The sequence below is a fragment of the Gymnoscopelus microlampas genome (genome assembly GCF_963454915.1).
Source record: "Gymnoscopelus microlampas genome assembly, chromosome: 10".
Taxonomy (NCBI): domain Eukaryota; kingdom Metazoa; phylum Chordata; class Actinopteri; order Myctophiformes; family Myctophidae; genus Gymnoscopelus; species Gymnoscopelus microlampas.
In genome coordinates, this window is record NC_139947.1 from 53,983,408 (window position 1) to 53,998,762 (window position 15,355).

At 44.3% G+C, this 15,355-nt stretch overlaps 1 protein-coding gene and 1 long non-coding RNA gene across 2 annotated transcripts in view; both read right to left on the reverse strand.

The window, feature by feature from the left end:
* The window catches only part of LOC311053822, a 452,603-nt gene that overhangs the window by 37,923 nt on the left and 399,325 nt on the right, over positions 1 to 15,355 (reverse strand). The window lies entirely within an intron of this gene.
* LOC311053807 (equilibrative nucleoside transporter 1-like) lies at positions 6,437 to 7,735 on the reverse strand (the record flags this gene model as incomplete). Its single annotated transcript, XM_084069495.1, has 1 exon — positions 6,437 to 7,735. One exon carries the CDS (start codon positions 7,733 to 7,735, stop codon positions 6,437 to 6,439), a length of 1,299 nt encoding a protein of 432 aa, XP_083925621.1.

Below are 15,355 nucleotides of genomic sequence, written 5' to 3' on the forward strand. Positions count from 1 at the left end.
GGCATGACTGGCTAAACAATAAACATGTACCTCTACAAGGTTCGATGCCGAGGCTTACCAAGGCAATTCAAAATGCTTTAGATAAAACAATAAGCATTAAGATATTTAAGACATTAAGTTCAGCCAAAAGAATTATCTTATTTTCTCAGTTACACACCCCATGAATTCATGGAGAGTTCTTAGTTTTTGTCGCATTCCTGAGACAATAATTTGATCACCAGTGGAGTCCTCAAAGAGTCTAAGAGTTGGTAAGTTGGTGTATTTTTGTAAGTTTGGGTCCCTACGAGGTACCACATTTCTCTTTTGGGTCTCAAGACAAAAGGTTTGAGCCAGCTGTTGGAGGTTTTTTGCTTCGGAAAGGGAAGGAGCCCATTGATTGTTTGATTGATTTTTGATTCTAGGTCAGCCTGACTTTTGATGGCATGATTTCATGTTTTCTTTCATGGTAGAAGCCCCAAATTTTGTCACAGGCTGGGGAAGAGTTTCATCTATTAAAAAAAAAGCAAAAAGCTCAATTTTTTTTTGCTGGACGTATTTACGTTCAGTGGCACTCTGGGCGCTTGTTAGAACGGACGTATTTACGTCCTGTGGCACTGAATGAGTTAAACATGGCCTCTTTTAATGCTACTTTTTTGCTGCTTTTAATGGATTCTATGCAAGTAAAGCCTGATAAAAGTATCAAACTCCCAAAATCCACCAGAATACTGGAAATAACATCTACTCTGTTAAAAATGTCCTGGGGGGGACCCCCGCTTAGGGGTGTGGTCATTATGAGCCCCCCCTAGGAAGAAGATCTCCTTTTATCTGACGGTCTGAGGTTGGCAGGTATGAGCTAGATGTCATTCCATCTTGAATGGGTGCATTGATTTAAGGTTGGTTCCTGGGTGGGTGGGTAGTTAAGATATTTAAGACATTAAGTTCAGCCAAAAGAATTATCTTATTTTCTCAGTTACACACCCCATGAATTCATGGAGAGTTCTTAGTTTTTGTCGCATTCCTGAGACAATAATTTGATCACCAGTGGAGTCCTCAAAGAGTCTAAGAGTTGGTAAGTTGGTGTATTTTTGTAAGTTTGGGTCCCTACGAGGTACCACATTTCTCTTTTGGGTCTCAAGACAAAAGGTTTGAGCCAGCTGTTGGAGGTTTTTTGCTTCGGAAAGGGAAGGAGCCCATTGATTGTTTGATTGATTGATTGATTGATTGATGTACTTTATTTAGTAAGACATGAGAACAACAGTACATGGAAGTACACATTCACAATACAAGGTCTACTAAACTGGAAGACTCATTAAGCACTGAGCTTGTTTCAAATGAGTTCCCCACGCACACAAATCATGATGACATAAGAGACAGACAGATATACACACTACTATACAGAATGTCATACAATCGGCTTACAGGTTACTGGTATGAAAAAAACAAAAATATGTACAAGAGAAAAAAGAGGAAGAGTTCGAGCAGGGGGGGAGGCTTAGGTTAAGACTTAGACAGGGGCCATTTTCTAATTGCAGCCTCCTGAAGGTGTTTCTTTAGGGCAGTTTTGAAAGTGAGTAGGGTTTTACACTCCTTTACTCCTTTTGGTAGGGCATTCCACATGTTTGTTGAATAGCATGAGAACGAGTTCATTCCCTTTGTTGAGCCAAATCTGGGTTAAACATGATCCGTGGAGCTGCCTCTGGTATTATGATCGTGGACTTCATCCCAATGTTGTGGCGTATCTTGTAGACCAGGCCCATTGTAAATTGCTGTACTCTGTCCTCAACCCTAAGCCATCCAATCCTAGCAAAGTGAGCAGGGGTTAGATGGGTTCGGTGTTTGAGGCCAAGAAGTAGCCTTACTAGTTTGTTTTTGAAGCCTTTTTTTAAGGCCTTGGTGGTGTTTTGATACCATGAGGAGCATGCATAATCTAAATGACCTTGTATGAGGGCCCCTGCAAGAATCAGCAAGGTATTCATACTGACTAGAGGGAAAATCCTATACAAAAAGTGTGTTCTTGACCTTTTTGATCACTTTTTCGGCCATTTTGTCACCGGAGAAGCTCCATTTGCAGCTGTTATTGAGCTGGGAACACAGCAGATCCTGTATGCCATAAAGTTTAATGATTTGCCTTCTGAGTTTTTGAAAATGTAACCTAGTCTACAGAGGGAAAAACTGCGCAACGGAACAATATGCGACCAACACCAACTCGGTGTTGGTGTTGACTCCTGAATCGCTGCCCTCCACACTCTCTAGCATCTAGCATCATTGTCTTGAGTTCTACAGTGTTGTTAGCTAGGCTGTCGCGCCGCAGTGCATCTACGTAGGTGGTGCGCTTCCTGGCTTTGCCCTGGCTTGGCTTCCACACACAAGGCCACATTTAGCCTCTTTAAGAACATGATTTACCGCACCCAAGCCATGCTACTCATGCGCTGAGTTGGCAGTGCCCGGGATCGAACCCAAAACCTTGTGGTCGAAAGGTGAGTGCTCTACCGACTGAGCTTCAAACCTAAACCTACCTACCCGTTTCCAAGACATGAATTTGACCTTTGTTCTTCCAAACAGTCATCAATATGGATTGGGAACAGATCATTAATAGGTGAAAAACAGTGTATGATCTATGTCGCCCTAGCAACGTGACATCATAAGAATATAACAAACCCTGTCCAATCAGCACACAGCTATGACACACCAACTTATATATAAATATTGGTGACAGTCTGCATTAGCTTATTAGTTAGTTTCAACCGTATTGAGAGTCAGTGACACGTCATCCAAACATCAAGATCTTAATCACTGAAAATTCCAGCCATCGACAGATTAATACCGAAACATAATTCCAGCCATCGACAGCTTCAGCCCCACCGAAAGGTGATTACAACGGATCTTTAGTTTGAAGGTTAGTGCTAATACTATACCTGCAAGACCTGAAGAATATACCTGGCCCTGACCGAGACAAGATGCAGCAGCGATGGCATCGGCGGCCAATCTTCTGTGAACGGAGACGGGACACAGAGTGGCCAGAACAAGAGGGGAGGACTCTTCCATACACTCGTAAAGAAATTCAGGAGAAACAGGAAGATAGTTCAAACAGAGTGTCCTCTTCCAAAGACAGCGGGATCTGCCAACCAGGAGAAGGACAAGAAAAAATCTAGATCTTTCGTTGGCTGGATGGTAGACGTCCTGTCCAAACCCTTTGAGAAGAGAGAGAGGAGGACATCGGCAGAGAACAAGTTGGAAGAAGAGATGGAGGATATTCAACTGGAGAACAAGTGGTCAAATGACTTCTTATCCCATATGTGTGAACTCACACTGGACCCGAACACAGCAAACACATACCTATCTCTATTTGATAACAACCGAAAGGTGTCACGTGTGAGAAATAATCAGTCGTATCCCTATCATCAAGACAGATTTGTCTCCTGGGAACAGGTTCTGTGTAAAGAGGGTCTGACTGGATGCTGTTACTGGGAGGTAGAATGGAGTGGGTGGGTTTCAATAGCGGTGACATACAGAGGAATCAACAGGACAGAACGGCACGACGATGGTCTGGTTGGATTCAATGACAAGTCCTGGAGTCTGGAATGCGGCGATCACCTCCGTGGCAACAGGTACATTGTCCGTCACAATCGGAAGAGAACCGAACTCTCAGTCTGTCCCTCTGGCTCCAACAGAGTAGGGGTGTATCTGGACTGGCCTGCTGGTACTCTGTCCTTCTACAAAGTCTCCAATGACACACGGACACACCTGTACACATTCCAGTCCTCATTCACTGAAACCCTCTACCCTGGGTTCAGATTCTGGTTGTTAAAGACCACAGGGCACAGTTTCGATCTTGAACTTTGAAAAAGACAAAGACAAAAAACGGTGACATTGACAACCGTCAGTCAGTGTATTCAAACAACGCATTCTCACTCCCAAGATGTCAAACGGGTGACTTCTTGGGATGGACGTCCCAAGAAGTCAAACGTTTGACTGGAATGGGAGGCAAATACGGCACATGTTGACTTGGGCGGATATGAGTTACAATTCGTCATTAACTTGAACGGCGCTGAGTTGGCTGAAGCGGACTTCGCAATGCTCGGCACGTTGAATCACTCGCCTGACGGCTTGCTCTGCCTCCCGTGGCTCAAGTCCGCTTTAGACAGTGCGCCGCCGTTGTTTTAAATGTGTTTTGGCGTCACCCTTTTATGTCTTGGGTTTGAGAACGGCCCTTCGCATTCCTAGGTGCAGAAGTGCCCGGGATGACACCGTTTGACTAGAAGGGTCAGTCAAACGTTTGACGTTTGGCCACATTTGTCCCAAAAAGTCACAATATGCATTTTGGGGAGTGAGAGTGTGTTGATTCAACTAAAAATGAAAAAAAAGTGTCGCTCAAGTTCGTTTCAGGTTATATCATTTTGATAAAGATCTGGGATTCTTTTAAATGTATTTATTTTTCACTTTCATCAAATTAACATTTTGATATGTGAGGTCTTCTAGATGTGTGTGTTTGTGAGTGTGTTAATCTGGCATACCGTTCAGTGCCACATTTCTAGTAGACACTGCCAGTAGCCTGAATACTTTTTATTTTTTCTTTATTTTTTGGTTAGAATATTTTGTGGATTCATGATCTCAGATCCTCCGTCCCGATGACTTCAGACATACACAGCTATTATTATTGGACCCCAGTTTGTTTTTTGGGTGACAGGCGTCGCGTGAATTATGGCTCAACGCTTTCTATAAGGACAAGCGACTAATTGTACCCAACTATGGACATCCCTGACGTCACAATGCTGTCGTTCTGATGACATCATATACATGCTCTCGAAACACTTTGTGTGTCTATTCCATAATTACCTGGGTGACTCTGTACCAATACAGGCAGTATATAGTCAGACACACAGTTCTGGCTTCCAGATACGCTGGTAACAGTTACTGATGCTCTACAAGCTGCTAATGAGAGAGAAGACAGATATTTCACCCACACAATAACCCGGGCATGCTGGATACCGATAGACTGGCCTCCGAGGACTTTGTGCCTGAAACCTGAAGAAGCTGATTGACTCGTCGTGAAGCAACGTGTTATTGTATGTTTAATTTGGTCGCAATATAATCTCTCTTTTTTTTTTTCAAATAATGTTTTTTCAATATTTCTGGTTTAAAGGAGTAGTTCACCAAAACATACTTATTTTCTATCAATTACATACCCCAAGAAACCTTGAATTCATGGATATTTAGTTTTTGTCGTATTTCTGGGCCAATAATGTGATGACTGGGTCATCAGTCAATAGGAGAATCCGTAAGAGACTCTTTGAGTCTCCTACTGGTGACTCCGCCGGTCATCAAATTATTGGCACAGGAATGCGACAAAAACAAAGAAATCTCCGTTAATTCATTTTTGGGGTCAACTACTCCTTTAAGGCGAGAGCGAGCAAAGGTTTGGGTTGGATTCCAACCTGGGCCAGTTGCGAGCGGACTATTATAGCTTAATTAATTTATGTGGTATGTAACCAGGTCAGCTGCCCTCAACATGTATAAACATGTTGAGGGCGGCTGAATGATCCTATTATGATGGATAACCTTTCATATGGACTTAATAAGTCTTTATGGGGAATTTGCCAATGTTGGAAATAAGGATAGCATTAACTTTCATGCTATTAGCTAGTGTTCGTGCATTTTATACAAACACTACTGAAGAGCTATCAAAGTGTTTATATTTGAAATTTTATTCTAGGTGTTAGGCTTCTCTTTAACATGACCGTGGTAAGATGCAGGAGTTGATAGGAGGATGGAACTCTATAAGGCTACATAGGCCATTACATTGGTTTCTCAACTACATAGTGATGGGGTGCTCCTTCCATTCCGACATCTCACCACTCCGACTAGTGGCTTCCGCGTGCGGTTAAGGTTAGGTATAGGGTTCGTCAACGTCGGAAAGGAGAAATGCACCCCATAGTGAGATGTCTTTTTCCAAGTCCTGCATGGGCAAGTTCAAACTGTTTAGATGAGGTTGGGGTTGTCTCTGAATTACCGTTAGCGATCATAATGTGATTGGTGGTTCTCAACCTTTTCAAACCGTGACCCCCCAAAATAATCACATGCACTGGGGACCGCCCACCCTGACAAGCACTTGGAATGTATGAGTTGAGGCACAACATGTTTGGTTCCACAGATAAATATTGTGAAAATAATCTAAAAATAATCTAAAAGCTCACAACGCCTCGCTTTGTGAGGCGTTGTGAGCTTGTAGATCGGCTATTTCCTAAATGATTGCCTCCTTATATTATTTGACAATTTGGACAATGTTTGACCAGTTTTTATAATATATATATATATATAAAATAATAAATTAATAATTGTTCATTACTTTAGATTATTCTAGGTATTAAAAAGGTCTTAAAAGTCCCCCCCATAAAAAAAATCTCTGGTTATCCCTGCTTCGTCACCCTATTAGCTAATGCATCCTTTAATCTAGAATCTAGATCATGGCTCTGAAGGCGAAAGAGAACGCTGCACCTAGCGTCAGTCCCAGGGACATGAAGAAGACCATGATGGCTCCTGTTGTCTCTGCTTCATGCTGTGCAACCATCTTTGGTCCAAAGCACATGCACAGGGTGGCCAGGTACCCATTGGAGAACGCGAAGAGGATCATGAAGAGGATGTACCAGGAGTCGTGGCCAAACCACACAGGTAGGTAGTGGCGAGGCTGCACGTTACACAGCATGAACAGAGGTACGAAGACCACCCGCACACCCACCAGGATGGGCAGCCAGATACTGTCTGCACCCGGCCACTTACAGACGCCCGTCAAGCTCTTACCAACGGTGTCCATCACGTTGAAGAGCAGGAAACATGAGACAGGGATGAAGTAGGTGTCCCAGGCTCCTCCGTCCGCTATCGTGGACTGGACGTTCACTGTGACTGCTGGGAGCGTTCCGATGGTGATGGTGAAGATGAAACATATAGACATGGCAATCACCCAGATCTGTTTGAAGATGGCCAAAACAGAAACAACCGGCTTGTCCTCCTCTTCACTCGGACTGACCACAACACCTGGCTTGTCCTGCTTGTTCTCCTGGTCAGTGGATGTCCTGGGTCTGTTGCTCTCCACGTAGTACTGGAAGAACTCCATGCTGGGCAGTGCGAGGTAGCAGAGGATGGCCAGTAGGATGACAACGCAGGCCGTGATGAAGTAGCCAAAGGCACTGTCTGAGCCAGTGGCCAGAGCACAGATCATGGAGACAGCAGCCACGATGCCGGCCAGCCCTTGCCCACTCATGATGGGGGTGGTGTAAGACACAGGCAGCAGCCCTGCCAGTCCAAACAGGCTGCCCTGGAAAATGGCACCAAAGGAGCTGATGCCGATGATTTTGATGATGGTGAGACAGAAGAAGGTTAACGGCGCCATCTCCACCTTCACCTGCACGGCCGTCAGCAGGAAGACCACCAGGATGGCCGTCAGACTGCCTGAGATACGCAGCTTCTGAGGAATCCTCTGGTGGATGAAGGAGTTGAGGCAGCTGAAGATGAGCATGGGCACCATGGAAGACAGCGTCATCACGTTGCTGAAGATTGATTGCAGAGCGTTCCGTGTGTCCCCGCCAGTCCCATTGACCACGTCAACAACGCCATCGATGTGCGGGTCCTTCAACCTACTGGTGAAGTACATTGTTGCTGTCATGAAAAAGTTCCATGGCAGCAGACTTCCTAGGCCCAAGATGAAGAAAATGAGCCACACTGCGTGATATTTATCCCTCGGTGTGTTGGTGGCCATCATGGCGGCTAAGGGACAGTCCTTTGGTAATGGTTTGGATGGTCTGCGAGCAGAGAGTTTGTACCGAGCTTAAATTCCATTCTGACGTCATATCATCATAACGTACTTTGCCTGATCACAGATATATAAACCTAAACCTAGACCAATTTCTGCGGGTTACCGTCCGCCCGTCCGTATATCTCGAGAGCAGGGACGTGCACAGATAGACTCTAGGTGTCGCTAGAGCACCTGCCCTTTGCCCTCTTGACCAGAAGTGCCCTTTTGAACAAAAACGTTTTTTTTTTTCAGTTTACAGCAGGGGTCTTCAACAGGGGGTCCGGGACCCCAAGGGGGTCCTCAGAGTTACTGCAGGGGGTCCGCCAATTCTTTATGTGATATGATTTTTCTTTTTACCATAACCACTCGAAACCTAGCATCCCTTTTCTGAGGAGAACTTTAGCCAAAAAATAGCAGATCTACAAGCCCACAACGCCTCGTGCTTGTAGATCGGCTATTTTTTGGCAAAGAGGTATAGGTGTAGAGGGAAAAAAGAGCAGACCAAGTAAACAAAAAAAAATAATTCACTTGAGCACCTGCCCCTCAAAATGTCTGTGCACGCCACTGCTCGAGAGCCATCAAACAGATAGACTTCAAACTAGGTGTGTGTACCGCTGGGGACCTGAGGGAATGACGCGCCAAGTAGGAGGTCGGTCGGATCAGCCGTTGACCAGAACCGTCTTGCAGCGATGGGGATTTCTATATATGGAGAGTGTGTGCGTTTCGTCCGACCGATGTCAGGACTATGACATCATATTGGTGATATCAGGGACATCCATAAATGGGAATAAAGGAACACAGACAGACAGATACAGAGATCTCCAATGGGCATAAAAGGGGGCAGACAGATCGGGTACAACGGGTGTTGCATAACTGGAGGGCCATACGTTCCCAACGGAAGCAGAAAGCGACATTTGTGACATAGCCTACAGGAAAAAGAAAATCCCACTAATGTGAAATTTCACTTTAGAAGCTCTCACAAAAGCTCACAAAAAGTTCCAGGTCAGGGAGCAGGAGACACAGAGTTTATTTATAGATTTGTATTTCCATTTCAACCCTGGCAACCCTGACGTAGCCCTGACGGTAAGCGTATTGCGTCACTTCCTGTATTGTCTGAGCTAGCGAGACGTGTATCGTTTAGCTGCGCAAGACGTTAACGTTGATATTATTGTATTGTTGTGATTTGAGCACACACTGCCACTGCTAACTACTACCCTATCTCTCTACTGTGTGGCGACTTTATCGCTGCTTGGGCTGATTGTCTAGCTAAGGGACTAACTTTGCCGTTGGTTGTTGGCTTTACAATTAGCCTAGCTTTAGCTTAGCGGCTACCCTGGCCTGCTGGGCGATGGCTTCTCACTCCTCCCCCCGGTTCCCTTCTCGCTCTCATCCTCGCTCCTGTGCTGAATGTCACATGCATAGTTACAGCTCCGACGCCTTTATTGAATGTGCGGATGTATGTAACAAGTGCTGTGTGCTTGCAGCGCTGGAGAGGAGGCTCTGGCGGCTAGAGGAAACTATAGCTAGCGGTGCTCACATTAGCCTAGCCTCTGCTCCCGTGCAACAGGGAACAGGGGGACATTACCAGTCACGGTCACCGATCGTGACTGATCATAGTCCCCACACGCACCCCACGACCCAAGACGGCTGGGTGACTGCTCCTGGTCGTAGGCGTAGTAGGCCTAGTAAACAAAAGCACACGGGACACCAACCACTTCACGTTTCAAACAGATTTTCCCCACTCGCTGCTACACCCGTTGAGTTTAGCAGTGAGACGTTAGCCCCACTCGGTGACACGCCCCCTCCATATGTCACTGAGAAAACAACTCTGGTTATTGGTAGTTCTATAATGAGAAACGTGAAGTTAGTGACACCAGGGACCATAGTCAAATGCATCCCTGGGGCCAGAGCGGGCGACATCGAATCAGATTTAAAAATGCTGGCTACAAGTAAACACAAACGTTATGATACAATAGTAATCCACTGCGGTGGCAATGACACACGACTTAAGAGATCAGAGATCACAAAGATAAATATTGAGTCTGTGTGCACATACGCAAAGACAATGTCGGACTCCGTAGTTTTCTCTGGTCCCCTGCCAAATATGATTGGCGATGAGATGTACAGCCGTATGTCTTCATTCAACCGCTGGTTATCAAGGTGGTGTCCAGATAATAACGTGGGCTTTATAAACCATTGGCAAACTTTCGAGGGGAAAACTGGTCTGATGGGGAGAGACTGCATACATCCAACCTGGGATGGTGCAGCGCTCATCTCTAGAAATATAGACAAGTTTATCGACAATAAACTATGACCACCCAGAGTTGGGACCAGGAAGCAGAGTTGCAGTCTTACACGCTTCTCTGTGCTTCCACCAGAGCAGCCACCTACCCTACAAATCAGAACAATTGAAACTACTCGACCCCCTAGGCATGTGAAACCAAGGGCTCGAGGAGTTGTGCATAAAAACTTGGCACAGATCAAAATTAATGCAGTAGTGCCACAAAATAAAATAATTAAATGTGGACTCCTGAACATTAGATCCCTACGCTATAAAGGTGTATTGGTAAATGAAATCGTATCAGACAACCATCTTGATCTACTTTGTCTTACTGAAACATGGCTGGGTGAGCAAGAATACGTCCCCCTAAATACAGCCACCCCACCAAGTCACATAAATGCTCATATTCCCCGAGACACCGGCCAGATTGGAGGTGGCGTTGCAGCCATATTCAACTCAAGCTTAATAATCAGCCCCAGACCCAGGCTGACTTACAAAACGTTTGAAAGTCTGGTTCTCACTCTTTCGCACCCAAGCTGGAAATCATTACAGCCTCTATTGTTTGTTACAGTGTACCGCCCTCCTGGGGCCTACACTGAATTTCTATCTGAATTCTCAGAGTTTCTATCACGCCTAGTCCTAGACTCTGACAGAATCATTCTGGCTGCCGATATGAATATCCACGTGGATGTTGCAACCGATAGCCTCAGTAAAGCGTTTATTACATTAATTGAGTCAATTGGTTTCTCTCAGTGTGTAGATAAACCTACTCACAAGTTCAACCATACCCTCGACCTTGTTTTGGTCTATGGTATTGAAATTGAACATCTCATAGTCTTCCCATATAATGAGAACCTCTCCGACCACTATTTAATAACTTTTGATTTTACATTAATTGATTACTCACCATTGGACAAAAATGTATTTGGTAGAAATATATCTGATAGTGCTGTGGGCAAATTTAAGGAAGCAATACCATCAGCCATCAACTCAGTATATTCCAATACAATTGAAGATCTTTATACCTATAGCCCCTCTCAGGTCGACCACTTTGTTGATAATGTCACAGGCTCCCTTCAGACAACGCTTGACTCTGTTGCTCCTTTAAGAAAGAGGGTAATAAAGCAACAGAGGCTAGCCCCATGGTATAACTCTGGAACTAAAAATCTCAAGCGAACGTCACGTAAGCTTGAAAGGATATGGCGTTCAACCAAACAGAAAGAATCCTGTATAGCCTGGCAGAACAGCCTTAAAATATATAGGAAGGCTCTCTGCAATGCCAGAGCCACCTATTATTCCTCTCTAATAGAGGAAAACAAAAACAACCATAGGTTCCTTTTTGACACTCTAGCCAAATTGACAAAAAGTCATGACTCTACTGATCCGCGTATTCCTATATCCCTTAACAGCAATGATTTCATGAATTTTTTCAATGGTAAAATCAATACTATCAGAGATAGTATTGATAACCTACTACTCTCAGCCCCTACCGGACCGCCCTCCGACGTAATATCCTCAGAAGTGACTGTACGACACAGTGTATATTTGGACAGTTTCTCCCCGGTCGAGCTCTCCGAATTCACTTTAATGATCACATCTTCCAAACCAACGACCTGTCTCTTGGATCCAGTCCCAACTAAATTGCTTAAAGAGGCCCTGACCCCGGTTGGTGCACCCCTACTCGATATGATCAATATGTCTCTGGTGACGGGCTACGTACCACAGTCCTTTAAGGTAGCTGTCATCAAACCCCTCCTCAAGAAGCCTACTCTCGACTCAGGCATTTTGGCTAACTATAGACCTATATCGAACCTCCCATTTCTCTCTAAAATCCTTGAGAAAGCAGTCGCCAAGCAGTTATGTGATTTTTTACATAACAACAAGCTATTTGAAGCTTTTCAGTCAGGATTCAGAGCACACCATAGCACTGAGACGGCATTGGTGAAGGTCACAAATGACCTCCTGATTGCATCCGATAATAACCTTCTCTCTGTACTGGTTCTGTTGGACCTCAGTGCTGCATTTGATACTATTGATCACCATATTTTGTTGCAGAGACTTGAGCATCTGGTTGGCATTAAGGGTGCTGCATTGAACTGGTTTGAGTCCTATCTGTCTGACAGATTTCAATTTGTAAACGTTAACGATACACCTTCACTACGCGAAAAGGTTAAATACGGAGTCCCACAAGGCTCTGTACTTGGACCAATACTATTCACTCTATATATGCTTCCCTTAGGTGAGATAATTAGGAAACACTCTATAAATTTCCATTGCTATGCAGATGATACACAATTATATCTATCAATGAAGCCAGATGAAACAGATCAACTGGCTAAACTTCAAGCATGTCTTATAGACATCAAGAGTTGGATGACCCGTAATTACCTACTCCTCAACTCGGACAAAACTGAAGTTATTGTACTCGGCCCTAAGCACCTCAGAGATAAATTAATCGATGAGAATTTTACCCTAGATGGCATTACCTTGACCTCCAGGGCCACTGTAAAGAATCTGGGAGTCACGTTTGACCAAGACATGTCCTTTCAGTCCCACATAAAACAAATTTCAAGAAATGCCTTTTTTCACCTGCGTAATATTGCAAAAGTTAGGCACATTCTGTCCCAAAATGATGCAGAAAAACTTGTCCACGCATTTGTTACTTCTAGGCTGGACTATTGCAACGCCTTACTATCAGGCTGCCCAAGTAAGTCCCTAAATAGCCTGCAGCTTGTCCAGAATGCCGCTGCGCGCATACTGACAGGAACCAAAAGAAGAGATCATATCACTCCTTCATTGGCCTCTTTGCACTGGCTCCCGGTTAAATACAGAATAGAGTTTAAAGTTCTCCTCCTCACATACAAGGCTCTCAATGGACAGGCACCAGTATATCTCAAAGAACTCATCGAGCCCCGTAAACCAGCCAGAACACCACTGCGTCCACAGTATGAAAAAATGCTTACGGTTCCAGTAAACCCCCAAAAAACTAGAACAGGAGGTAGAGCATTTAAGTTTCAAGCACCTCAGCTGTGGAACCTTCTCCCAGTCTCAGTCCGTAAAGCAGACACACTCTGTATATTTAAAACTAGACTAAAAACCTTTCTCTATGATAAAGCCTATAGCCGAAGTGTATAGACTCAGTCCCCCTATAGTCATCCTCTCTCCCCCACCTTCCCCTTTCTCCTCTCTCCCCTCGTCCTCTCTCTTCCCGTCCTCCCTTTGGTTGTGTGGGTTTGTGTCCCATTGGTACAATCGTAATTAACCCTGTACTGATTCACGCTCTAGTAAGGCCTGCCACTAATTCTACAACCGGGGACTCGTTCCCCGGAGTTTCTTCTACCACCCACGTCGCAGGTCCATGGACTATTACTATGGACCCCCAGCTGCGGCTCAAGACTGTGACTGCGGACCGGGCCTGGGCCTCTCCATGGAGTCTATGGACTGTTACTACGGACCCCCAGCTGCGGCTCAAGACTGTGACTGCGGACCGGACCGGGCCTCTCTCCATGGAGCACGACCTGGACACGACCGTGGACTTCTACTACACTACACTATACCGCATATTATATTATCTTAAACATTTTTATATTATTCCATTATATACTGCATACACACTATTGCTGTACTATATTATACTATCATATGCTAGTATCTTACACTATTATATTTGCTATTATTGTTATTGTTACTGCTTGCACTGTATCTCTTTCTGTCTCTCCTCTGTCTCTCCCTTTCTCTCTCTCTTCTTTCCCCCAACACGGTCGAGGCAGAAGGCCCCCGCCCTAGAGCCTAGGGTCTGCCTGACGTTTCTTCCTGTTGAATTAAGAGGGAGTTTTTCGTTGCCACTGTCGCAAAATTGCTTGCTCAGGGTGGGATGTTGGGTCTCTTCTCTACATGTAAAGTGTCTTGAGACAACTTGTTGTGATTTGACACTTTAATAAAATTGAATTGAATTGAATTGAATTTCCATTTGGAAGTTTAGTGTCTACTCTCCTCAGGGCTTGTGGGAGTTGGTAGATTGATGCTAGGGTTTGAACATCCTTTATGTGTGTGTGTGTGTGTGTGTGTTGGTTAAAAGAAATATTGAATATATGAAAAGTATTAGAAAGTGTTTCTGCCTGACAGCAGAGATATAACACTTGGATACACATTTACTTAAACGTATTGTATTGTGTCATCTTTCAGTTGAGCTGGTAGACCAAGTACAGAGACAAAAGTAAATTGTATTAAGTATTCAATCAATCAATCAAATACAGCAACGTTTGCGATTTAAAAGATTAAGAAGTAACAAAAAGGAACATAGAATAAGCATAAAAAAGCCTGAGAATAGCAGCATGTTAAAATGTGTATCATGTGAATTAAAATAAGTCCTAAATGACATGTAGTGCATTCATAAGTCAGTATCATATGTAGCTTAGAACTTAGAACACTAGTTCTATAGTCTGGTTGCCCTAACAGGGCAACCAGACTATAGTACTCTTCCCACTTTATTCCACTATCTTCTTTCTAGATAAACTTTATTTTCGGGCTGCTACTCCTCCCCATCCACTTTAATGGAAAAGTGAAAAAACTCTAAATCAAGTATTTTTTCCTCAGAAACCGTAAGAGCTAGAGTTACCAGATTTGGAGGGGAGGTTCATAATTTAGTCCGAAATTATTAAAAACAATTATCACACCATTCGGCCTCATGGTGGCGCTATAACAGTCCTCTTTACGTTTTGGTCTATAACTCTTGAACCGTAGGTCGTAAAATCAAAATGTATTTTTCCCTGGATTCCTTGGGTCACGACGCATCTCCCCATTTGCCACGCCCATTTGCGTCAGGATAAATTCTCCGCCATTTCGAATTTTCTTCAAAACACACTTTTTGCACCTTTTCCTACAGATTTTTTCCAAATCTCACAACAATCGGTACACGTGATCTATGGACCCATGCGATAAACCTATCCAAACAGCATTTTGATAGTCCCTACCGTTCGTCCGTAATTGGCTTCCAAAGAGGGGCCTGTTTTACCAAAAATGCCATAAAACACGAACGAAACGTCCAATCGATCCCAAATCTGGCCCTATTTCTTAAAATAGAAACGGCACGTATCACAAACGCGGGATCCTATCGGCACCGAATTCGAATCGCACGTTGCGCGGTCTCCGAGGGTATTCATCCCCCAGGGGGGTCCCCACATGATTTTGGGGGGGTCTCCAGGTGACAGTGAAGTGACAATTTAAGGTATTTAATACCTTGGAAAAAAAAGAAAAGGAAGAAAGACATGAAATGAACAAAGACCATTACTGCATCAAAAGTAATC